At 30.5% G+C, this 27,765-nt stretch overlaps 1 protein-coding gene and 1 pseudogene across 4 annotated transcripts in view; both read left to right on the top strand.

The window, feature by feature from the left end:
- The window catches only part of LOC145296754 (dedicator of cytokinesis protein 7-like), a 250,331-nt gene that overhangs the window by 183,156 nt on the left and 39,410 nt on the right, over positions 1-27,765 (top strand). For all 4 annotated transcript variants that reach the window (XM_080142795.1, XM_080142793.1, XM_080142792.1 and 1 more), the window contains 11 exons: positions 1,100-1,196; positions 2,995-3,097; positions 8,124-8,255; positions 10,931-11,083; positions 14,351-14,509; positions 15,710-15,886; positions 16,539-16,655; positions 17,794-17,937; positions 19,709-19,840; positions 24,028-24,162; positions 26,880-26,969. In XM_080142795.1, coding sequence (XP_079998921.1) covers positions 1,100-1,196; positions 2,995-3,097; positions 8,124-8,255; positions 10,931-11,083; positions 14,351-14,509; positions 15,710-15,886; positions 16,539-16,655; positions 17,794-17,937; positions 19,709-19,840; positions 24,028-24,162; positions 26,880-26,969 — 1,439 coding nt within the window. The remainder of the gene's footprint in view (positions 1-1,099; positions 1,197-2,994; positions 3,098-8,123; positions 8,256-10,930; positions 11,084-14,350; positions 14,510-15,709; positions 15,887-16,538; positions 16,656-17,793; positions 17,938-19,708; positions 19,841-24,027; positions 24,163-26,879; positions 26,970-27,765) is intronic.
- LOC145297093 (5S ribosomal RNA) lies at positions 24,703-24,819 on the top strand (annotated as a pseudogene).

The raw sequence follows: 27,765 nt of genomic DNA, 5'->3' as shown, positions 1-27,765 counted from the left end.
TGGTTCAATATTTAAATTTAAAAAAATCGAAAATAAAAAAGATATCTCACACCACGATTCGAACCCAAAACGTTTAGATAATGACCCAATGCGCTAACCAACTGAGCTAACACGACGTACATGAAATTTAGTCAGTTCTTCAACTATTTAAAGTAAATCAGGTCATGACATCATCTGACGCATGCGTAAAACTGGTCGTCGTCACAAGAGGACGGTTTTTGTTGACCCCCCACCCATGTCGAAAATTGTCGATTTCGGGGTAAAAAAATTAACGTTTTTGGCCAATTTTTCGATATTTTTCGGGTGAAGGATGGAGCTTCAATATGATACCGAGTTTGTGAATTTTTGTTCTGTCTGTCGAAAGTTTTTAGCAGACACACAAACATACACACATACATACATACATTTTCGCTTTTATATATATAGATAATGATAAAATTTTTATTATTGCTTATTCCTTATTTAAATGTTGTATCAACTGATCAAGAAAGGCATTAAACTAAATTATTGTCTAACATCTACATGTTATGGTTAAGTTGTATTTTTTAGAATAAGTGATAATTTTTTAAGAAATATTTTTAACACATATAGTTGTGAGATTTTAAATGTTGGACCTAAATAGTATTCAAGCTGACATATCAAACTTAGATTCTGGCTAGCAAATTTTCATCTTTTCATGTTATTAACATTCTAAAAAATATACTTTGATAAAATTTATTTAAAAAATACAATTAGTAACCTAGAAACATTTTTCACTTATGACCAGAAATTCAAAATCAGCAAGGGCAATAACTCATATTTTTGATTGAAGACTTGTCTCCTCTTCATCTAAAAATTTATTTTTTTTATTTTTAAGTAGAAGTTTAAAAATTGTACAGAAAAATAAAAATTAAAAACAAAATGGCTTCAATGCTTTTCGATCATCACTGGGTAGGGACTGCTAATATTTAATAAACTTCTGTTTTATTGAGCCATGCGGAAAAACTGAAAGATAAACGTTTGTTAAATTCCTATTTAACATTCATTTTTACTTGATATTTACTTGTAATATTAACTCAACCTTGTTAAATACCCCTTTTTAAAAAATTTTTTATTTCAGGAGATAGAACACCACCGACGGGTGGATCGGAAGGCAGTCGACTCCGTTGGCGTAAAGATCAAGTTCAGTGGAAGCAACCATATGAACATTATGAGAGGTTAATTTTAATTTTAGTTTGTTGTTTTTGTTTTTTCACAATTTAATATGATTTTCAAAAATAGATTCATTTAATTATTCTTTAAAAAGAAATTGTAGATTATTGAATGATGTAATACTAGACATTTTACCCATTAAAAACTTATAAAATTTATAACTTGACTTAGAATCAGGCTTTATGCTAAATTGATGGTTGAATATGGTTCAATTTGTGTTGCTTTTTGCATTGAAATACTAATCACTATTGATGTTATGAAAAGGGACATAACCCAGTCAGAAAGCAAAACTAGATAAGTTGTTATAAATGTTCTTTTTATAAAATGTATCCGGTCATCTATCAACAGAAGAATCTATACACGATAAATATGCACACTCGACTACATAACATTAATTCCTAATCATGCATCGAATGAATACCATAATACTTAGTTCATTGAACCTTATCACAGCAAAGGTCCATACAAAATTCTAGCCAGATTGACTAAGTACTTTTCAAGAAAACTTCTGGAGTGAATGTGGTATTGTGGTGACTAATCCCTATTAATTCCTAACTGTGCACCTTATTAGTAGAGCTATGACAACAGAATAGTCTTTTTGTTGTTTTGACCCTCAAGTATATATCCGACTCAGTTAATCAACCGAGAACCACATCATTCTATATAAAAGCATATAAGATATCAATGGATGCACACTCCAGAGTCAAAACAATGAAAAGAATATGCTGTTGTTCTAGCCCTACTTATAATAAAGTGCTCCATACAACATTTCAGCCAGATCAGCCAAGTAGTTTTCAAGGAAAAGTAGACTAGACAGATAGACATACTAAGAGAAATATAATATAGATATGCTTGCCAGTTTTCCACAATGCATGAATGATGGCTTTTTGTGCCTCTTGTAAATATTGTAACCATTTATGGACTTTAGGGGCTTTTTTGTAATGTTCCTGTAAAAATTAAATAATTTTTTAAAAATTGTTATAATTTACGATGCTTTATTTTCATAAAAAAAAACAAAAACAAATTCTTTCATTTTTTTTTTTTTTTTTGTACTACAGAAAACCATAACTTTGATAAAGGTATTTTTTGTTTAAACAAAATAATACATTTCCACTAAGATTTAAATAAAAATAATGAGTTTATTATATTCCATGATCATCATTTTATAAGTACTGAAATTTCATTAAAATTGGTTAATTTCCTGATTTTTAGTGAATTTTTAAGTAAAGGGAGGGGTCAAAATGTTTATACATTTTGAGCATCAGTATTCCGTTTGCCCGTACCTATTAGAAATAAGTTATGTCTGTAACCTTTTAAATTTTGAAGGCTCAAAAAGATCACATAACTGATCAATCCATAAATGATGTTTTTCACCGATAAGTATGGCTTAAATAATATGAAGAAGAACAACTCTTATTTTAAAAATGAAGAATATTATAGGAGTTGTATTAGGAAATTTTTGAGATTATGATTAATAATTTAGATTATTTAGACTTATAATACGTGTTATTCTCACAATATTTTGGTCCGTGTAAAATTCTATTGGTTTCATCGGAAAAGCAGTGTAGTTGCAGTTTGAGTTTTAGTGAAAAAACAATGTAATGTGAGGTAGACTCTTCACATCTGATGATAGTCAGAAACTAAATAAGAAACATAAATTCATAGTTAATAAAGTAAATTTTAAGATTAAATATTCCTAAAACAATTTGTGGAAAAAAAAAACATAAAAAACAAAAATAAACTTGTTAACATTCAAAATTTTATTGAAAATTTAATCTAAATTCCATTTTTTTTTTCTTAAAGCCAAAAACTGAGCCGTGATATTGAAGTGGATGCTCATGTAGAAGGAAATTTGGCGGCTGAAGTCAGTATGGTGGCTTTGGATACTTTAGAACTCATTGTACAGGTCAGTGGTTATTTATAACTTTTATTATTTGATTTATGGGTACTTGTACAGTCTAATCAAGACATTAAAAAATGAACATTTCAAAAGAAGGTTATATTGTATGTATCCATTTTGGACTGAAGATCTCAAAAAAAAATTTCACTTAATTTGATCGAGTATTGTTTTTTTTGCTGTAAGGAAAATGGGAAATTTACTTTACAGTGCTAAAACACTTTTCTTACCTGCCTGTATCCTATACCTGTACAAAATGACTGTTTACCGATTCATGGTGTATTATTGTTACATCTAAGCTGGTGCACTGACCACTGGCCCCTGTCCCATCACCGCAATGTTACATACCTGTGCTTGTGTTACTAATACTTCAATGAAATGTGCTTTGATAAACTTGCTGTTCTAGTATTCCCTTTAATGTAAATACATCTGACCAACTTGATAATCGATTAAATACCATCCCTACACTGTGGAGATCCTCAATATGTTGGAGGGCTTTATATTTTAATAGATTCTTTCCTTGAACTTCTAGCCTTCGGAATTCACTCCTCTGCTCCCGGTTTCCCTGATTATACCACATGCAAAAATTTAAATGGAATGGGGAACAAATATCTCTCTGCAAAATTCCTCACTTAGGATGCCACCATTAAATCTGGCCTCTTATTCACCTTACATCTCGGTAGTAATGTGCCTTGTTTGGGGGTGAATAAAAATTTAAAAAGAAAATGCAAAATAAATTTTTTGTTTTTGATCTTTTTATTATTATTATTATTATTATTATTATTATTATTATTATAAATTCAATTCTTAATTTCTCTTCATATTACTCAATGTTGGGGTTCATAATATTCGAGAAAAATCGTTTCTGCAGATAATATTCTCAACTCTGTTTTGACAACATGCAAAAGATGACCACTGGAATCAATTTTGCAGTGAATAAATTTTGAGTTTAATATTGATAGGCTTTGTTTTCTTTGCTTTTTTTTTAAGTATCATTATCATTTTGTTTATTATTTATATATATATATATATATATATATATATATATATATATATATATATAATAAACAATATATATATATAATAAACAATATATATATATATATAATAAACAATATATATATATAATAAACAATATATATATATAATAAACAATATATATATATAATAAACAATATATATATATAATAAACAATATATATATATATATAATAAACAATATATATATATATATAATAAACAATATATATATATAATAAACAATATATATATATATATAATAAACAATATATATATATATATAATAAACAATATATATATATAATAAACAATATATATATATATATAATAAACAATATATATATATATATAATAAACAATATATATATATATATAATAAACAATATATATATATATATATAATAAACAATATATATATATATAATAAACAATATATATATATATATATATATATATATATATAATAAACAATATATATATATATATATATATATATAATAAACAATATATATATATATATAATAAACAATATATATATATATATATATAATAAACAATATATATATATATATATAATAAACAATATATATATATATATATATATATAATAAACAATATATATATATATATAATAAACAATATATATATATATATATATATATATATATAATAAACAATATATATATATATATAATAAACAATATATATATATATAATAAACAATATATATATATATATATATATATATAATAAACAATATAAATATATATATATATATATATATATATATATATATATATATATATATATATATATTCATTGATTATAATATTAAGTGAATAATTTTGTGCTACAAAACAGATACTCTCAAGAATTGTAAACGTCAATTGAATTAAAGGAATAAATTGTAACATGGTCAACATCACAAAATTTGGAATATAGACTTTTGTCATTTATTCAGTTCATGCTCTGTAATTACATTGAGCTTCTTAAATAAGGATTGGTATATATAAAAAGGAAATATAAATGAATACAGAATATTACCACAGAAATATATATATATATATATATATATGTGTGTGTGTGTGAGAGAGGAATTCAATTATAATCATGCAAATTAGCATATACAACATTTTTTGTTCAAAAATAATGAATACAAGATACATCCTTATCACATGGAGTTTCCATAATTTTGAACTTCTTAAGAAGAAAATAGTTAACAAAAAGTTTATAGACTTGCTATAACATTGCGGGTTGAAAACATTGAAAACTGTAATGTTCCAAATAGAGTATTAATCTCTTGCAATCACTGTATTTACTTTCAAGAATCCACACTAGTCCAAAAAACAAAACTGTATATTAAATCATGGCTCCCCAGCAGTGTTGATCAAACACCACCATCCTTAAAAACAAGACCAAAAATGCTCTGGATATCGGATCTACTTTGTTGCTTTAGATTAATTTAACTAATCTATTCTGTTATATATACACACACATAGTATTGTGATGATTAATTGGAATTGGGAATTGAAAAAAAATGAACAGTTTGGGGTATCTGTATCAGAATTAAAAATATTTGTGCATATTTTACGATGCCAAAAACGATTCTTTTAATTGTCTATTTTATTTGATTTTTTTAAAGCAAAACCTTCCACTGCTGGTAGTAGTGATAAAATAATAAATATTTATTGGTTTTAAAATACCAGTAAATCTCAAATCTATAGATCATCCTCCCTCCAGTTTTTTTTTTTTTTTGAGAAAATAATTGCATATTTAACATGTGGTTTTACAGAAATCAGAAAAAATAACAATTTTAGAGCTAAATATTTGAAATATTTATAAAAAATCAAAATTGAGAATTTCATACCAAATCAGTAATTCTATTGGCATCTAGGAAAATATTGGAATTGCCCCATCACTAATATATATATATATATATATATTCTTTTTTGGTAAAAATTTTTTTTCAGTTGTTTCACTCTTTGTGTATATCAATCCTTTTTGCTTGGAATCTCAATGTATGTTAAATAAAACAACAGCATATATAAAAGAATAACAATATAGCTACATTTCAAGATTCAAACATTTAGTTTTTATGCAAAACAGCTTGTCCAGCATGTTAAAATTTCTGTACATTATTTTACAGATCAATTTCGTTATGCAGAAACACTCGGTTATTATGTCAATACCGACTCCTCAAAAAAAAAAAAGAAAATAGAAATCCTTTGCTTAGAAAGAAAAAAAATGCACGAAAATATAATGCATATATCTATAAAAGGCAAAATGTGTGTGACCATTTCGTGTATGTCTCGCAAAGGCTTCTTTCACACACGCTCCCAGGGTCGTTACTATCGCTTAAAACTGTTTATATAGATCCTATATCATAATATCTAGGATTTGGGAGCACGGGTTGTCTCGAGATTTATCTACGTCGACTTTTATGAGATTCGCGCTATTTCGCTCTGTCCCCTGCCCTGTTTGTCCTGCATGTTAGTATAAATACAGTGAAATTAAATTAAAACATTGTGTTCTCGGCTTTCGCACTCCTTTCCCCCCTTTCCACCCTCATCTGGAGGGAAGTGAAAGCTAAAAATAACGATCTCGCGATGACCTCATTTAGCGTCTTCCTGTCAATCAAACCGCTTTTACTAGCTTTATAAGCCTTAACTTAACACGCTAATCAATTACTTTCACTCGTGGTCGAGACGGTTAAGTAGTTGGCTTTGGTCTCCACCTCCGCGTCAAGGCTTCCGGGTTCAACCCCTCTTCCCGACCAAAACTATTTTTTTTTTCTTTTACACCTTTAAACACCTGGGCAACGTTTTTTTTTTTTTTATTATTACTTCGCTTATTCTTTAGTTTACCCCTCCCCCATACACAGGTTTATTTGTGCCATTTTTTTCCGTTTTGGTATTGGGTTTTTTTTTACATCGTCTTTTTTATAATATTTAAGCAGGGTTATTAATTACCTCCCCCCCCCCCCCATACACACACCTACAAACACCCGGGCAACGGCGGGTATCCCCCCCCCTAGTATATATATAAAAGCGAAAATGTATGTATGTATGTATGTGTGTTAGCTTTTTGTGTATGTCTACAAAAGGTTTTTCTCGCCATGATTCTCGGTTGGCTCGCTCCTTCTTAAAACTTTTTATATGCTGTCTAAATAATAATATCTATGACTAAGGAACTCGGGTCGCAGCTATCTTTAATTTCCCCGACTTTTACAAGCTATTTTCGAGATATTTTTTGATCGCCGCGTAGCGGGGAAAACAGAAACTGGTTTCCAGTGCAAAACTAGGTCAAACATCACGCGACTTAACGTTCTCGCACCTGTTAATTTCGCTTTATAAACATCAACTTAACACACTTATCAATTCATCTTTTCCCGTGGTCGAGATGGTTAGGTCACAGGGTTTTTTTTTCCATTTCCTTTCCACCTCCGCGTCAAAGGTTTGAGGTCCAAGCCTACCTTTCTACTAAAACTTTTTTTTTCTTTTACACTTCCAAACACCCGGCCAACGTTTTTGTTTTTTAAACAGGATTATTTTGATTTACCCCCCCCCCCATCTCTCAACACACACACACCTCCAAACACCCAGGCAACGCCGGGTACCCCCCCGCTAGTATATATATATATATAGAGAGAGAGAGAGACTTAGCTGTCGTACAAAGCTAAGACTCTGTAACATCATATTTGTATAGATACTCCCTCAGGCATTTGGGCTCATGGATTTTAAATGTCTGAGGGAGTGGCACTCGTCTGACAAGACGTTGCAATCATCATATATATATATATATATATATATATATGTATATATATTAGAGTTGAAACTTCCTGTTAAAGCATTAGATTAAATGAATGAGTAAGACGTTTTTGTCTAATAATGATTTACATTTAGACAAATCGAGACTGAATGTTGAGTTTCTCTATAGCAGTAAGACTATAGAATTTTAGAAATCACATGAAAGATTATTTTTTATTGCGTTTTAAAATTGTAATGTTCTTTTTCAGATTGCACAGTATTGTATGGACATGCCAACACTTGGCTATGCTCTACGCGTTCTGCTTCACAGTCTTGGTTTGAATCAAAGTACTTCTGTATTACAACATATGTTGGCAACTCAGCGCTCTTTAGTCAGCAAGGTAAGTTTATCACTTTTACTTCAAATTAAGTATAATTTCATAAATATGCACTGAAATTGATAGATCCTTTATTTTATGAAGATATATGTAATATATGTATATGTATATATATGCCAGCCATATTCATCCTAGGTAGGTTGAACCAGCTTCCACGAGGTTATATGTATATCCAGGTCAGAAGAAATAATGACATTAGGTTTTTGCAGTTCTTGCAAGGATATATCAATGTTCTTCTACATACAGCACCTGGTATTCCCAAATTGTCACTCATCTTGTACTGACCAGATTCAACATTGCTTAATTTTGATGATCTAATAAGAACTGATATGTCAACATAATCAAGTAAGTTAGGTATGTCCATATGCTTGTATATTTCTATGGTTAGTATTGACTCCTTCATGATCATTATGAATTTTGAACACAGCTACTTGGTGTACGGGTGAGTAATGTAGGCGATATCTAGTTTAATCTAGTTTTATGCAAAGCAAGCAGATAAACTGGAAGTGTTTTGTGAAATATTAACAATAAATTTTTCCTAAATTTCAATTATGTTGGAGTATTTTTAGCAGACACAACATAAGCACAACCTACCATTTAAATATTTTCATTAAATTTCATCGAGTTATTAAACGACAATTAAGCATGATTCACTGAATTTCATTTTTTTTTTTTTAGCTTAAGTTTTTTTTAGATATTTTCTAGAATCAAATGATTTCATGGATTTTGATCAAAAGTTGGAATAAGGATTCTATACATAAGATTTAGTAACACTATATGTTTATTTATTGCTGCTCTTCAAGAGAGACATTTAGTCAACAGTGGCAGTCTCAATGAGAAATTCTACACATTCTTCTGGAAAAATCTGGAATCAAATGAGCACCAGATTCACAAGATCCTGAGTCAGTCATCTGATAGCACAGCCTGGTCAAGGATGGCATCAAATTAGCAGAAAAGAAGAGAAAAAGACAATGTGAAGAAAAGAGAATCTGCAAGCGAGAGAAGATACAGTCCTACCACTGACTATAACTGCAGCATCTGCCAACATAGCTGCAAATCTAAAATTGGACTATTTAACTACAGCAGACGCTGTAGTAAACCAAACTAGGTGCAATGCCATTGTCTCAAGACACGGAAGGTTGCCAATAAAATCTCTTTATTTAAATCTTGATAAGAGGACATAATTGGTGCAAAACTATTCTTTGGGGAATTTTATTCATGCTAGGATCTTCACACAAAATGGAATATCAATACACTTAATAATTGATAACAATAGTAATACTTATAATAAGGACACAAACACTAAAGCAATGTATTTATTTATTCCAAATTATTGAGTTCTGCCAAATGGCTAGAGCCTTATCTGCTTAGTTTTTTTCCTCTCTCTCACTTGATCTTTCTTTTTCGACTGTCTTAACTCAGGCTTGTGTTGTCTTTCTCTCCTTTTTGGTCCCCTATCAAAGGTGAGATTGGATATAGTAATTCATTCCTGTTCATCTGTTTGCGCTTTTCTAAATAATTATGCCTTGAATTTTTTGGAAATTTTGTACAAACATTATTCATGGTGAAAATAAGCTTTTGCCAAAACAGGTTTTCTGGGATAACTCTGGTTTCCTCTCTAAGGGGGATTTTAGCAGCAAAAATTGCCCCCAAATTGTTCACCCGTTTATTTATTCACACTTTTCTCAATAATTACGCCTTGGATTTTTTGGGGAAATTTTGTACAAACACAAATGGTGAAAGTAAATTTTTTACTTATAGAGGGAGACCCTACATGTTCGGCTTGTTTTTTTTATGATAGTTTTCAAAACTGAAAGTCTTTAAATTCACTGTAAAGGTTAAGACTTTAAATGTTTTATGTGGTTAGGAGAGTTAGATGACTATTGTTTGATCAAAGAATGACTTCCTGTCCTCACTCCGTACATGTATATTCAGTGTCTTTCGTTTAATTTTGACTAAAGCAAAACCAACATATATATTCATACCAAATGATTATGGTTGCATGAAATATCTTGGGTCTGTGTTAGTGATGTGTTTGTGACTTTTATTTTAAGTGGACTGTTTCATGCTTCTGCAATATTCTGCATAGTGGATAAAGCATTTGACAAAATTCAGTTGTAAGCTACATTCTTTTGGAGGTTGAAAGTTCAGTCTTCAGTGCGGGTGACCTTCAATTGCAAATATTAAATGTAGTTGTCTCAAGCAAAAATTGGCACCATCAATCCAGTCAGAGAAACTTTTAATTGTGAAGAATTCCAGATAAAGTATAGTACTATTAATCTAGTCAGAGTCAGCAGAATGTTGTTCCCTTCTTGTGTCGAAGACAAAAAGCTATGACTAAAAAAGTCAAAGAGATTCAGTGCATTTTCTAAAGCGATTTGAATGGTTCATTCTTATCACTTCTTAATAAATAAAATATAATCGTCCAAATCTTGTGATCCTACTCAATGTATCATACCGAAAATATTGCAACAACATATCATCCAAAGTTGTTTTTAGTTGTTGCCTACCCCTCACACACACAAGGAGGGTTGTATGTGGCCCACCAAGTTCAGAGATTCATCTCAATTTCAGCCTTTCTGGCTGTTAACTACTCACATCTTTGTTGTTACTTGAATGCCTTTTGGTTTGCTTGATTTTATAATTAACTATTGTTTTTTTTGGGTTTTTTTTTGTAGTTTCCAGAACTGTTATTCCAAGAGGAGACCGAACAATGTGCAGACTTGTGTCTGCGTCTTCTGCGTCATTGTAGCTCGTGCATCAGTAATACACGTTCGCATGCGGCTGCATCTCTTTATTTACTCATGAAACAGAACTTTGAGATGGGCAATGTAAGCTGAATACATCACTCTGTTGTCAAATTATCTACGTGTTTCTATTGTTTAGCATAAGTCAGTCTACATATCCATTTATTACATTTTTGAAATTTTAAGATGCGGATTGATTATTCATATTATTTAGATTCTTCAGACTACTGTTCTCATCTTGAGTGCTATTTTCATGGATCCATGACATAGTGGTTAAAAATACTTGATAAGAGAAATGGTAGTGTAAATAATAAAAAGAGAGAGGGAGGGAGTCTATTATGACATCACAACGTATTCTAAAATTCATGTTTCTGAATTTTTGAGATGAAGATTATTTGTATTACACAAGAGCCTGTAGCGTAGGGGGATAAAGTATTTAGTAAAATTCAGTTGTAAGTTACACTCTTCTGGAGGTTAAAGGTTCAATCCTCAGTGCAGGCAGCACTAAAAATACAGCTGCAAATTGATTAGGATATTTACCCAATCATAGTTGATGGAACAATAGCATGCTACCCCTGTTGATTAAATAAAGGGATTTGTTCAAATTTACATGCAGATTCTTGAATTCGACAGAAAGATTTCTAAATTCAACAAGATACACCTGAAGAAGGTTGGAGGTTACATCGACCTAACCTTTGTGAAAATAACACTCCAGATGAGAAGAGTAGTCGGAAGAATCCAAATAATATGAATGTCTGTCTATGTTATACTTCTAAAATGCTAAGAATTTTGAACAGGGTTTAGTCGCATCTTTTAAACGCATTATTTTCTAAGGTTCAATTTGAAAATTTTAGAAAACTGTGTAATGTTGTAAAATTATGTTATTAAATAGAAAATCTTTTTTTTTTTTTTTTTAATTATTTTTTTTTCTGGAACTTTAGATGGCATCCACCCTAATCTTATAAAAAAAACAAAAAAACTTTGTAATATTTTTTATTTTTTTTTATTTTACTGGTGATGTTCACTTAGTGGATGGTGGTCTCTAGAAAAGAAAGACAATAGTTCTGACTTTGATATAATTAACAAGATTTTCGGACATACATTTTTTTTGTCATCTAAGGACTACCACCATTGAACTTAACATTATTACATTATCAACGAAATAAGATGAAAAAAAAAGATTACAAAGTCTTTTTCTATGATTAGGGTGAATGCCACTGAAAGTCCCAGGAAAAAAACATTGATTTAAAAAAAAAGATTTTTCATTTAATAAAAAAATATACAGCATTTCTCGGTTTTCAAAAATATTTAAGTTGAAAATTTTGTTTGTATCTTGTTGTTGGTGTGCACCCTTTATTTGTACATGAATTATTTTGGATGACGGGAGGAAAATGGCAAATTATGAAATGTGAGATGGAACGAAGTGAATAATTAAGAGAAAGAGGAAAGAGATCACAATGTATTCTAAAATATTTTGATGTTTGTACAAATTGGATGGACATAAAAGTTGTTTAGAATGAAGATGTCATATTCCAAAACTCACTTAAATTAATCAAGTAGGTGTTTTTAATATAGAATATATATATATATATATATATATATATTTTATGATTTCTTGCAATTTTTACAAGGAAGTGTAGCCATTACAAAGCTGATTGATAGTTTAAATTGAGTTATCTCCCCTTATTAGACATGCCTGATTAAAACAATGCCATAAATTTGGGTTTGTTAGTTTTAAAAAACTACTTGATCAAGTTGTGATTTTTGGAATATGACATCATTGTTCTATGATAGGTATATGCATCATGAAGTTATTAAACAATTTATCTCTATTTTTGTTTTTAAAATAGGTTTAATTCTAAAAAAGCACCATTATTTTTTTCTATTGATTCTGATAGCTGGTTAAAACCTTAATACTGTTGAATTTCTCTAACCTTTTATTTCTCTTTTGATTATCTTAATACATATTTTGATGATTTATATCTTTTTTCAAATAGTCTACACAAACATATACTTGTTTATAGCTGTTTCAAAGCAGTGTTTAAGTCATACAATGAACGATAAAATTTTCATTTTCAGAATAAAATTTAATAGGTGTCTTACAATTATATCCATACCATTTTCTTTCTTCTTTTTTTTTACTTTTTCTTTCCTCTTCTCTCTCTTTCATTAACCACTTTTCTCTATAAATACCCTTCTCTTTCTTTCTTACACCATTCTCTTTCTCTTACACCCTTGTCTCTCTTTCTTACACCCTTCTCTCTTTTTCTCTTACACCCTTCCTTCCCTCTCTCTCTTGTTTAGATACAACAATACTTCCCTCTCACTTTCATGCCATCCTCTCTCTCTCTCACACCATCCTCTCTCTCTCTCTCTGACACTATCCTCTCTTTCTCTCACACTATCCCCTCTTTCTCTCTCACACTATCCCCTCTTTCTCTCTCACACTATCCCCGCTTTCTCTCTCACACTTTCTTTTCTTTCTCTCTCACACCAACCTCTTTCTCTCTCTCACACCATCCACTCTCTCTAACACCATCTTCTCTCTTTCTTTCTCATGTCATCCTCTCACTCTCTTACACCCCTTCTCTCTTCTGTCTCTCTTCCACACTCTCTCTGTCTCTCTTCCAAACTCTCTCTGTCTCTCTTCCAAACTCTCTCTGTCTCTCTTACACTCTTTTTTCTTTCTCTTTTACCTTTTCTTTCTCTTTTATCATTTTCTGTCTCTCTTGCAGCCTTCTTTCTCCATTTCTCACAAGCCTTTCTCTATCTGCTTATTTTCTACCATTTTGTCTTAGTCTCTCGTTTTTATTCCACTCTTGTCTTTTTCTTCTACATTTCTCCCCCCCCCATTTCTTTTTTACACTTTTCTCTCTCCCTCTCTATTTTTCTTCAACACTTCTCTTTCTTCCCATCTCTCTCTCTCTTCCACCATTTTCCCTTTCTCTTCTCTATTTTTCCTCTATCCTTCTCACTGACACCCTTTACTTTTTAAAATTATTCACACCATTCTTGTCTCTCACTAATTTCTGGAAATAATGTATAGATGAAAAGTGTGCATGGTGACAAGTAAACAAAACAGTACTTTTGTAATAAATTCATTTGGTGAGAAATTGATACTAAAATATAATAAATCTATAATCCAATTCAGTAACTACCAGAATTATCAAAACTATTTTAAAAATACAATTTATTATATATCAAGATGTCTGATTTGGGTTTCAGTAAACTTTTTAAATAATAATTCTATAAAAGGCGTACATATTTGATATTAAGATTTATATTAACTGGTCATACAAAGTAAATACATTTTTATTTTTATTTTTTTTTTACTTTATCTTTTGCCGCCAGAATTTCGCCCGTGTGAAAATGCAGGTGACCATGTCATTGAGTTCACTTGTGGGTCAAAACCAAAAATTTAATGAAGAATTTCTTCGAAAATCACTCAAGACGATTTTGACATATGCGGAAGCAGATATTGAGCTTGTAAATACAACGTTTCCTGCACAGGTAAATTACATTTTTTTGGTAATTTCACAGTCATTTTGTGGTGATGTATAAATATTCATTTTGCAACAAAGAAGCTGAAGAAACCAAAAAATTTGGAGATGAAAGCGCTCTCTACAAAGTCAATTAAAATAATTCACAAATTGTTACAAAGCAACCAAAACGAATACTATCAGAAAGATATCAGTTGAAGAAATTTTTTTAAAATGTAACAAATAAAATGTGTGTAGTGTGAAGTTGCACCTTTTCTATAAATTTAATTTAATAAACAGAATTTAAGAAAATATTTTATTTAATGCTTGCTCGATATAAAAACGAAAATGAAAATTAAAAAACTGAATTTCAATTAAAAAATGTTCTCTACTTAATTGTCATGTTGCAATTAATAACATATTACATAAAACACATACTTTCATAATCCATTGATCTGCCATCATTTTTCAAATGTAACTTAAACAAGGGAAAGATATTCTCAAGTGGGCTGTTGCAGCTTGTCTTACTGTAATTACCTTCCCTGTTATATAAGAAAAACTAGCAATTTCCTTTGAAAACTATTTTCATTAATAATTCATTTTCTACTTTATAACTATTTTTGCAATTTTAGATGTTTTCAACATGAAAATTAATTTTGGATATGTTTGCGATTTTTGTTCTTATTCCAAACCTATTATTTTGAATCTCTTTAAAGTCATTTTCTACTTTTAAGCTCGATCATCATATTACAAATGGCATTCATTTTTAGTTTGTTATTATATGTACAGAATTCACAAAAATATACTTTCATAAAAACATTTTTTATTATTTTTATAAATTTTTTTTGTTTATTCCAAACAAGGCACAGTGCCACTTTGATGTAGTAATAGAAGTTTTAATGGGAATGCTTTACACTGTGTAATACCGGGTAGCTCTGCTAGTTTAAAAAAAAAAAGAAAAAAAGGGGCACTTTATTCATTGCTGGCTGAATGTAAAAATCCATCAAAAGATTTTTTGTTGCAAGAGATAAATGAATGTTTTTAGTTTTTAATTTATAGTTTCGGTTATAAAAAGATTAAAATCTATTTTAAATACACTTTAATGTATAAATAAGCAGTATCCTGAGTGATTTCACTGATCATGACTTTATTTTAAAACTTGGATGATTTTACAAACTTCTGAAAGTTTCTTGCAATATTTTCTAAATTCTATGTCTTTATTTGCATTCAGGTTCGTGATTTGGTGTTCAACTTGCACATGATATTGTCAGATACTGTAAAAATGAAGGAGTTCCATGAAGACCCTGAAATGCTGATTGATCTAATGTACCGTATTGCTAAAGGTTACCAGACCTCACCAGATCTGCGGCTGACTTGGCTGCAGAATATGGCTGGCAAGCATAGTGAGGTAAGTAATTGTGAAATTTCTATTTTTATTAAACGATTCCGTCTATTGCAGAGTGCAGTATGAAATATCTTGGTTCTTGTCCAGAATTTTCTCTATATTAAAAACGAAAGAAAAATCTCTATGGTGTACATACCTATGACAAAACAAAAATATCATATTCCAAAAATCACATAAATTGATCAAGTAGTTTTATTCTTATAAAGAAAATCAAATCTTATGAGTATCTGAGAAGTGACTATATCACCTGCCATTTTGAGGGGGAAAAAAATTTCAAAACACGCGGGAAATAATTCAAAACATACAAGATTTATGTTGTAATGATTTTTTTTATAAAAATAAAAATACTTGATCAATTTAGTTGATTTTTGGAATATGATATTTCTGTTTTGTAATGGCTATAAACATCATACAAATTTTTCTTCATTTTTTTTTTTTTTAATGTAGGAGAAATTCTGGACAAGAACTGGAATTTTGTAGTAATGACAAAGGACACGTGTTGTATCTGTATTCAGCTAAAACTCCCAAACTTTAACAAACATGAATATATTTAGCATCTGCAGAGCAATGTTTTGTCAGGAAAAAAAAGTCTATTAAAGCATAATAGACAATTATCGTCTTTTCTGTTATAGGAAATATGCTTTTCTTATTTCAGAAAAACAACCATGCGGAAGCAGCCCATTGTCTCATCCACGCAGCCGGTCTGGTTGCTGAATATCTCAACATGCTGGAGGACCGACCACACCTGCCAGTTGGATGTGTTGATTTTCAGGTAAAACAAATTCTTTTCTCTTTTCATCAAGTCACTTAAAGATTGTTTATAATGTTTCATTCTGGGAGATTTTCAGAAGTTTTCTAACCAACACTGATACATTGTACTTGTGAATCGATAGTAAATGAGATATTTTCAAAGTACATTTGTCTATTAGTAATTTATAGAACATGTAAAAGATTGATTATTCGTAGTATTTGGATTCTTTGGACTACTGTTCTTATTTTGACTGTTATTTGTACAACATTTCAGTCGAGTCAACCTCTGACCTTCTTCAGGTGCATTTTGCTGAACTCTGGAATTGTAAGAATTCGTGGCACTAGGTAAAAATTCTGTTTTAAAAGTTACACTCTTAGTGCGGGCGACCCAAAAATACAATTGTGAATTACTTAGGATTTCTACCCCATCAAGTCTGACAGAATGAAAGCATGCTATCCCCGTAGATTAAATATGGTCTCCGTTTGAAATTCCACACAGATTTCCAAGTTGGTTGGAGGTTACAGCAACTGAAATGTTGAGCAAATAACTCTCGAGATGAGAACAGTTGTTGGATAAATTCAAATAATACATATAAAAGATTTGAAGAAAATGTATAATGAATTAGAAAATATATTTATAGCTATTTATTAAGAAAAACTTTATAAATTTTACAGAATCAATTGACACTAAAGGATTGCCTACTGCCTCCATTTCCTTTCCCTCTCTCTGCTTTCTCTTCCTCTTTCACCCCTGTATTTACCCATCTCTCTTTTTCTCACCTTTCTCTCTCTTTTTACTCTTCTCTTTTCATCTCTCTTCTTCTCTATACGTCTCTCTTCATCTTTATCCTTCTCTCTCTCTCTTTACCTTCTCTCTCTCTCTCTTTATCTTTCTCTCTCTATACCCATCTCTCTCTCTCTACACCATCTCTCACTCTCTCTTTACCTTCTCTCTCTTATTTTACCTTTTCTTTCCTCCCTTCTCTTTCTCTTCACCCTCTTTCCTTCTCCTTCTCTCTCTCTCTCTCTCTCTTTAGTCTTATTTTCAGAACACTATACACACTTTTCAAAATTTCAAAACATATTTTATGTAGTTATAATGTTGTTCAATTATTATCAATTATTTTATACAGCACAAACTTTTTTTTTTTATTTTACAGAAAATTTCCTCAAATGTTCTGGAGGAAAGTGCAGTTTCAGATGATGTTGTATCTCCTGAAGAAGAAGGAATCTGTACAGGCAAATATTTCTCTGAAAGTGGTCTGATTGGATTATTGGAACAGGCGTGTAGCTCTTTTACCATGGTATGTGTGTATCGGTTTATTGGAATTTGTCTTTTAATATTACTGCTGTTAGTCTTAATATGAAATTTTGGTGCTTTTTTAGAATTGCACTACATTAAAAAAAAATCTTCATGATGTTTGTACTTATCATGGAATGAAGATGCCATATTCCAAAAATCATGTAAATTAATCCAGTACTTTTTTTTAAGTTAAGTAATCAAATTTATGATTTTTAGCAATTTTTGGTGCAACTCTACTATAAAAGCGAAATTTTAAATTTTTAATTGAATTTCAAGAGAAATAATTTGCTCTACTTCCTTGTCATGTTGCAGTAATGAATATATCCAAAAATTATGAAAAACGATAAGGTACAACAAAAATTTATAAAAGAAAACATTTTTTAGATGAAAATTAGTGAAAATAAAATTTTTGGCTAAAAAACACTGGAGAGTTCTAATGGGCGATAAATAGTATGTAACTAATGCCAATTTTTTTAATAAATTGTGTGTTAACAATCATAAATATAAATTACTTTCCTCACATGTTCCCAAAGAAATATTGTAAGGGTTTTTTACAATTAAGATTGAAAACTTATCTTATTTTTAAATTTAAAAAATGCATTATTTAAGTACTTTTGCCATACCAGTTAAGTAGATATCATTGCTTTTAGTGGAAACTAACACAAAAGTGAATAAATACCATTGTCTTTTTTTAATTAATTTTTTTTGGTTTTCCGAATTTTACTATTATAGTATAGTTCTACCTAATTTTTTGGCAACCATTGAGCATCTAGCACAGTCCGTAAATCCTGGTAGTGGAATTCAGTTGTCCTCCCTTGAATTTTAACACATTCTAAAAAATATGGTGGCCTCCAGCTCTCCTGTATCGCTTGTCATAAAATTTGATTTACTTATTTAAGAAAAAAACTACATGATTTTTGGAATATTGCATCTTCGCTTTGTGCCTGGTACAGACATCATGGAGATCTGTTTGTATTTTTGTTATTACTTTTAATTCTAAATAAGAACTGAAATTTTTATTTTACGTTAAAATTAGTTTAAAAGATTTTGTCCATTCAACATTTTCAATCTTTTCATAATATTCTTCATCATCATTCAATAGACAATCTATCTTGTTAACATTAACCATTATCTTAGAATGGCTTAATAAGTTGTGACTTATTATAACAAATAATAAACCATCAGTTTATTTTATCTAAATTATTTTATTGGTCCCCCAACAAAGGAGGGATTGGACCTAGTAATTCACTCTCGTTAGTTTGTTCGCACTTTTCTCGATAACTACACCTTGGAATTTTTTGTAAATGTTTGAACAAATATTAGTCATGGTGAAAGTAATTTTTTGCCAAAACAGATTTTCTGGGATAACTCTGGTTGTTCCCCTAGGGAGCAATATAGGGGTAAAATTGCCCCCAAATCGTTTGTCCATTAGTACTTTTCTCAATACTATGCTTTGAATTTAAAAAAAAAACATTTGAGCAAACATTAGTCATGGTGAAAGTAAATTTTACACTCATGGAGGCGGATCCATGTATGCTCAGCTTGTTTGATTAAAAATAACTTTGTCTATGTTTAATTAATAAAAACAAAATTGGTATAAGTTTATAATTACAAAAGTAAGGAAACAATTTGTCAGATATTTCTAAGAAAAGAAAAATTTTTATCTTTTCATTGTGTTGATAGATAACTTTGTAGAAAGGGATAAAGTTGTTCTTAAATATGTTCAAGGTCACACAGAAAATGATGTTCTGCTAATTTCTTTTTTTTTTCAGGGGAGTATGTATGAAGCTGTGAATGAAGTTTATAAGATTTTGATTCCAATACACGAGTCAAACAGAGATTACAAACGATTGGCTCATATACACAGTAAATTACATGAGGCCTTTACAAACATTACAAAGATGGTGAGCAAACAATCTTTTTCAATCATTTTATGCATAAACATTTTTTTTGTTTATAATTATAATGGTTTAGAAACTTATCAAAATGCAGATTTTTTTTTAATGAACATATTTATTTAAATTCTAATTTTCGATGCATAGAAGTATTAAACAAAGTAGATGACACCAGAGAAGTAAGACAACGTATTGCAATGGCAAAGACAGCAATGATTGCACTAACCAATATCTGGAAAGACAAATCCATTTCACAATGCACTTGTGCTCGTCTGAGCTCCAATCCCTCGTCCCCCCTTGCCAATCTTTCACGAGAAACACCCGTCTGGTTGAAACTACTGTCAATAATTTTCCCCAATCTTTATCTGTGCCTAAATCCAAATGTAGATTCCATGAGCAAAGCTTCTTTCTTAGAACTGCACGCCAGTGGAACTCTCTGCCACTTGCCTGTTTCCCACCTGACTACAACTTGGACGTCTTCAAGTCCAACATAAACAAACACCTGACAAACCGCCCCCTTAAGTAAGACACTCTATGAAAACCCCCAATACTAATGATTACTACAATACTATCTCATTGATTACTGTACACGCAATAACCCTTATCCCTGAGTGGCCTTCGAGCCTTGATAAGTGGTGACCCCCATGTAAAAAAAAAAAAAAAAAAAAGGACTTTTGCAAGCTTTGATATTCTTGGTAGCACATACAGAGCATAATGTTGGGTCTTGAAGAAAGTCAACAAGAGAAAAATTGCTGCTTTTGAATTGTAGTGCTACCATAGACTTTTTTGTGCAAGCTGGGTGGACAAACGTACAGGTTCTGGGGAAGATTGGACCATGCCAAAGACTGCTGGACAACATCAATAACAGGAAATTGCGATTTTTGGGACATGTGGCCAGAACAGACGGCCTAATAAAAGATCTGCTCTTTGGTACAAAAGAGGATGTGGAAAATTAAAAATAAGAATGTTAGACAATGTGAAGGATATTGCGAACATAAACATGGCTAAGTTGCTCGGAATGGCACAGAACTCGAGTCTTGGCTACGATTCATGAAAAGTGCCGTTCTGTCAGAAACAAGCGTATTCATCAGGAAAATACAGACAATGTTTTTCAACACCACATGTTTTAACTTTGTCATAGTTTTGTTTTTATTGAGGATTGAGATTTTTATTGAAATTTAAAAATTAAAAGATTTAGAGATGAGTCAAAATTTAATACAAGGTGTTTGAGATAAATATGACTCCTTTTGGAAAAAAAAGAAATAGCACCAATTTGGCCCGATATTCATTTATTCTCTTAGAAGATCTTTTGTTAAATAAAGCAACCTCAAAGAAGTCACTTTAAGCCTGCACCACGGCCTCCAGACAGGACCTAAACCTGAAGAACATGGTCTTCATGGATGTTCTTAGAGAGATGTCTGGCAATCAACTCACCCCTGGTGTGGTTGATGTCTTTCTCAATTATACTGTACATTTAATGATCCATGGATTTTGCAGTCCTTGAGGTTGTGACAGGTGAAGTTGTGGAAGTTCTCAAGCAGTTACTTTTCCATATATATATATATATATATATATATAATTTCATGTATCCATATAAAATGTTATAAGGCAATATAATATTTTATGTATAGATTTTCAGTATTTACTTTAATGGTGCTCAATACGTGAGTAGAGCTAGGTAGTAAGTTATGAAAATATATTTATGGCAATTAACTTCCATAAATATGTTCAAACCTTACTAATATATATATATATATATAGCAAAATTGGTAATTAGTAAAAACCTGAAGGTGCTTCGTACTATTGCAGAGCAAATATACATTTTTTATTTTATTACCGTTTTATCTGTTTAGTTACATGTTTCTGTTACTGAATCATATCAACGAGCCAGCAACTTCGTCAGATTTGAACAGAATATATATATATATATATATATATATATATATATATAAATAAAAATTACAATAAGTTTACCAAGGTAATCAAAATGGTAAACTTAAAATATATTATGAATATTAAAGAGTTAATATTTACAAGTAAAGTAATCTCAACCAAATGTAAAAGCTCAATAAAACCGAAAAGGAAATAGAGCTTATAATATAAACAAATGATTAATAAAACATGTTAGAAAAACATCTTGAAAAAGAGTTTAAAAAATATTTAATTTTAAAAAGGAAGCACAAGATAAGTGGATAGTCCTTAATCCGCGGAGTTTCGAAGAAATACTCTCCTTCTTATCAGAGGGCAGGAATTAGCAAAATGCAGGATCGGATTTTGCATGTAAAAGTATTTAATGAAACCACAAATAAGTCACAGGTCTTACTTGGTTAAAAAAAAGGGGAGTAGGAGGTAAAAGAAAAAATGATAAAAAGATTTCACATGAATGGATAGTCCGGTGAAGGGTAAAAAATCCAAGAATGGTAAAATCCAAACACGGTAGAATTAAAAACTTCCAATCCAACAGGTAAGTTCCAAAGGAATCGCATAACTGGAAGATGGTCCAAAATAATCCAAAAGGCAGAATTCCTTGGAAAAAATCACAAATGGAATGAGTTCAAAATCATTAAAAGAAATGTTCAAATGTTCACAGAAAAAGCACTGGAGAGAATAAATATTTAAAACACGTCTGCCAATTAAATATATTTTTAACTCTTTTTCAAGATGTTTTTTAACATGTTTTATTAATCATTTGTTCATATATATATAAACAAGAAAACCAACCTTTTAGAATAGAACCAAATTGAGATAAATCTTGGACTAAGTGCTCATATCCTATTGATATAGCTCTATCAATAATATATTGTAATGAAATATACTTGTCTCAACATCATATTGAAATATAGAAATTTCATTTTGTTTTATTTATATATATATTGATATTTAACTCTTTGATGTTCATATGTATATCTAATAATAATGATACTCAATTTCGAAATCTGTAACAATGTCATTTTCAAGTTTGATATCTTGATATATCTCATACTATAGTTGATATCATATGGTTGCTGCTAAATTGAAGTGGTGAGATGGAATAACAAAATAACAATGATGATTATCCTTCGTCATCATCATCTTTCGTTTAACGTCCATTTTACATTCTAGCATATGTTGGATAGCTTTTAGAAATTGACTTCCAAACCAACCTATCTTTGGCCAGGTCATTTTTTTTTCTTTTATGAAAATCGCTTGAAAGCATGAAAGCACTTGATGTAAAGAGCAAAAAAAAACATCCCCAAGGTTCAAAACTAGTCAACAATAAGTTGGATAGATTCTGGCCTAGAAAAATGCAATTCTTCGCTCTTTGTCAGAAACATTCCTCATGAAATATGATGATTAAAGGACAGAATAAAGGAAGCGAGAGTTACATGGCTGTTGAAAGTAAAACAATGGTTTGCTTTTTACTCTTTGAATTGATTTAAATTATTTAAAGTACATTAAAATGTGATAGATTTTCTTCGGAAGTCATTTCCTTAGTTGAGCCTTTGTGGAAGACAGGAAGGCCGGTTTGTGTTATAGACAATCCCGTCCCCATGTGTAGTTTAATGAATTGAATGGTAGAAGGATTGAAAAGCAAAGTAATGATGACGAAAACATACCGGTATATATCAGAGAAAGAATGCAGATTTATTTACATAAATTTACATAAGAAATATTAAGGATATAGGTGGAAAGAATAAGAGTTTGTTGAGAAAAGAGTAACGTTACTTGCGATTGATGAGAGGCTGTCGGATTAGTCAGGAGAGCTGGCTGGTGACTGATGCCACCGGAGCAGTTCTCATTACATGTTGACTGGTCGAGAGTTCAGCGGAAAAAAAAGAGATGTAAAAGAAACAGGAAGTCACGTGGCTGTGTTGATTTCCGGTTATCAGAGTTAAAGGGTGACAATCGAGTTAGCCTGGGAATTTCCATTCCATACCTTTCATGATAACAACCCAGAGAAGTAATGAGAATCAGTGCTTTTATTGAGACTCTGTCTCTACGTGATGGCACACTAAGGCTAACATGCACTCCACCTGCCCTTAAAATGAGAGACAATCATAATTTTCTTAACATTGTTTGAAGACAATCACTTGGATGATTTCCGAAACAAAATGCTTTAATATTATCTTAAAACGTATTTCAACTTGTTTTATTGCAGATTTCTTTCTGGAAAACAAACAAATTAAAAATTTTGTTTTACTGTTTGTAAATTGCAGGAAGGCAAGCGAGTTTTCGGTACTTATTTCCGCATTGGCTTTTATGGCCAGAAATTTGGAGATTTGGATGGAGAGGAGTTTGTCTATAAAGAACCAGCCATCACTAAACTACCTGAAATTTCTCACCGTCTTGAAGTAAGTTGATTTATTTTATTTTTATCCTACTTTACAAACAGTGTTATGAGTTTAGAGCATTAATGGATGAATTTTCTTCTGAACATAGATACAGTCTTAAATGTGTAAAGTTGGAATGAATTTTTGTCTTAGAAGCATTGTTCAGGAAGTTTTGTATTGGTTGTCTAGAAGACTGATGATTTAGTACTTGATTGTGAAACAATGGAAAACTTGGAAAAATGCTGTAGAAAGTAAATGTCTGAGAGTGAATGCTACTCAGATGAAGATTAAATATAGAGAGATGTATGCAGAACAAGAGACTATATTGAAATAAAAAAAAAAATGGATGAATGAGAGTTCATGAGTCAGTTAAGGTAGCAGCTCAATTTCAAAACGGATGGCGAAGAAAAGCGCACATTCTTCATTTGTTCTTTGCTTTTCTGTTCAATATATTTTGTTTCCACTAATTACCAAGTTGTGTTTTCCTAATCGGACCACAACAATAAATAAAAAAAATTATTAAAAATAAATCACTTGTAACGGTTTGGCATAATAATAATAATATACGGCATAATCATGTTAACACACCGGTTCTCATCAGATCACCAAAGTTAAGCAACATTGAGCCTGGTTAGTACCAGATGGGTTACCATTTAGAAATTCTAGGTGCTGTATGTGCTCTCTGCTTATCTCGGCATTTGTTTCCAGTCGTCTTGTACATACACTCTATTTGCCACTGGTATTTAACAATGTCAACTCAGGAACCTCCTGCCACAAAAATTTCACATGCAGGCATCCCTTCATGGGTATTCATATAGTCTGTTAAAGACTGAAGGGGAGCCCTCCTTGTAACGGTTGATGAGAACAAGTATTGAATGCACTTGATTTGAAGTGCTCCCGTAACCATTGTTCCAAATGTTCCCTCTTATTTCCAATAGGGGTAAATGGTATTCTTGTAGGTTTGTTCGGAACCGTTTCTCTTTGGGGACATCCACATGGTGCTATCCCGTTATTCAGGTTGACATGTCAGGTTTCGATATCTGGTGCAGGAAGTCACTAGGGATTAACTCTAAGTCTTTCAGTGCTGACTCAGATAAGTAACACCACAACATGTTCTCTGATATATAAACGACTTGTCTGGTTTCTTTAAGGCCAACTTTAATATGTGTAAAAATTATTCCCTTAATGTGTAGTAGGTCGTCTGTGATTCTTATTAATGTTAATGAACCTTTATCAAATATTTTTTCATCTATTTTTAATAAAATGAAATTGTTGTTATGGCTCTTTCTGAAAATGCTAATTTTGCTGTGAATACTAAAACTTCAAATAATTCATGAAGAAGGCAGGGATGGGAGATGATTTTTGTTCCATGAAAGAATGACTTACTGTCTTTGTTCTCCATTTAAGATGAGTGTCTTCCTCCTTATTTTAACTTCATTAGTTAAAACCCAAACCAAAAAAAAATATATATATATTCTGAAAATTGATTTAATGATTGACTTATTTGTAAATTTGCTTTTTTTTTTGTTTCTCAAGATTATTTCATTAATTAAACATTTGTTATATTAGAAAACACATGAAAATTTTGAAACTGCTTAAAATATCTCAATAATAACAGACATAGAATAAGCTTGATGATCTAAAAAAAAAATTTTTTTTTTTTAGATGCTCAATATTTATCATATTAAAGTTTTATTTTTAACAGAAAAAAAGGGAATGAACCAGTTTATTTCATACCTCTAAAAATATTAAAACTGATTGATTTCCAAATTTCATAACTAAATTCATCAGATGAATGGTAAAGAATTTAAATGAAGGGAGAGTTTGTTTTTGCTGTTTCATGGTGTTAACATTTATTTGCTTAAAACTCTTCAAATATATTATGTAGATTGTTATTTATTAGTTCAAGTAAAAGTATATTCATTTCTGAACAGAATAGTGATATTTTGTCAGACTTAAAAAATGCTTCATATTTTTTAAAATCTGACTATTAGCAGAACCCTCTTGGAATCTGGGTGTATCCAAAGCACCTAGTGTCTTGCTAGTTGTATTTAATGTTTTTATTTTTACATTATACCAAGAAGAAGGCGTGCAATATTTTTGGTCTATTGTTAAAGTATGCCATCATAAATTTGGGTGATTCTATTTATAACCATGTGTGATCAGAACAAACCAACTAAGTATCAGAACAGCTTTAAAAACAACTGTAAAATTCTCTAGCACTATCTTTTCCATGTCAAAACGAGAAAGACCACTATGTTTCTGCTAAATGTAACGGAATTAAAGCTTTGCTCTCATTCCTTTTTGCTTGAAACTACATTTCTCTGTTTCAAGTATGACTTTACACTCAAGAATCGTTGTTGAGTATTGCAAGATATATTGTTGAGTATTTATATATTAAAACTTTACATTTTTTATATATTAAAACAATTTGAATGATGTGCTAATGACATGTAGCAAAACACATTGAATATATCTTGCAATACTCAACAACGATTCTTTTGTTGAGTATTACAAGATATATTCAATGTGTTTTGCTACATGTTATTAGCACATCATTCAAATTGTTTTCATAACACGCCCCCCCCACACACACACACATACATACAGACGCACGGAGATTTCCCATTTTGATTTGATTTATTTTTTTTAATTTTGCCATGGGCTACTTGTATTTCTGATATCCTTAATATTATGTTTTTGTATAATATCTGAAGAAGTCTTACTTTTAATTCCAGAGTTTTTATGGTGAACGTTTTGGGTACGATATGGTAGAAATTGTGAAGGACTCAAACACTGTGGAAAGGCACAAACAAGATCCAGAGAAGGTATATTTAATTATTTTATTTATTTTTTTTCAGTTCTCTATTATGAACTTCTGCTTCCCTGTACTGACATGCAGAAGTTTAAATGTAACGTAAACCAACATCTTGTTAATCTTTCTTAGGCATGGTCCCAATTAGTAGCCCTTTATGTCCAAGTGGCGATATGCCTCGTTTATTTGGGGTAAAGGTGTGTTTTAAAAAAGAAAAAAAAAAAAAAGAGGGAAAACTATTTAAAAAAATATTTTGTTGATGGTTCTTGTCCAGAATTCCTCCTATATTTAAAAATAAAAAAGAAAAGAAAAATAGCTCTGAATTGATGGATACGACACACTCATGACAAAGTGAAAATATCACACTCTAAAAACCGTCTTAATTGATCAAGTAGTTTTATTTTCATGAAGAAAACCATTTTTAAATCATTAATGGAAATTTGTAAATACAAAATGACTTATCTCCCTTTCTTCATATTTTTTTTTTTAAAATAGCAGGTGAGACAGTTACTGCACGAATACTTATGAAATTTGATTTTCTTATTTAAAAATAAAACTAAATGATCAGTTTACACAATTTTGAAATATATTTTCGTTCCATCATGGGTACATGCATCACACAGATTTTTCTCTTTTTTTTTTTTTTTTAATAGAGGGGGAATTCTGGACAAGAACCTTGTCTGTTCTTTCTACTGATAATAATGTTATAACTGCTTTTGATGAGAAACAAAATATATTTTCGTTATTTATCTAATGCTGTTTATTTGCAGAAAGTCAATCCCATTTTTTGTATAAATAATATATGGACT

Source organism: Euprymna scolopes, chromosome 17, assembly GCF_053919585.1.
Source record: "Euprymna scolopes isolate OS-2025 chromosome 17, ASM5391958v1, whole genome shotgun sequence".
Classification (NCBI taxonomy): domain Eukaryota; kingdom Metazoa; phylum Mollusca; class Cephalopoda; order Sepiida; family Sepiolidae; genus Euprymna; species Euprymna scolopes.
This window is presented reverse-complemented; position numbering and strand designations above follow the sequence as displayed.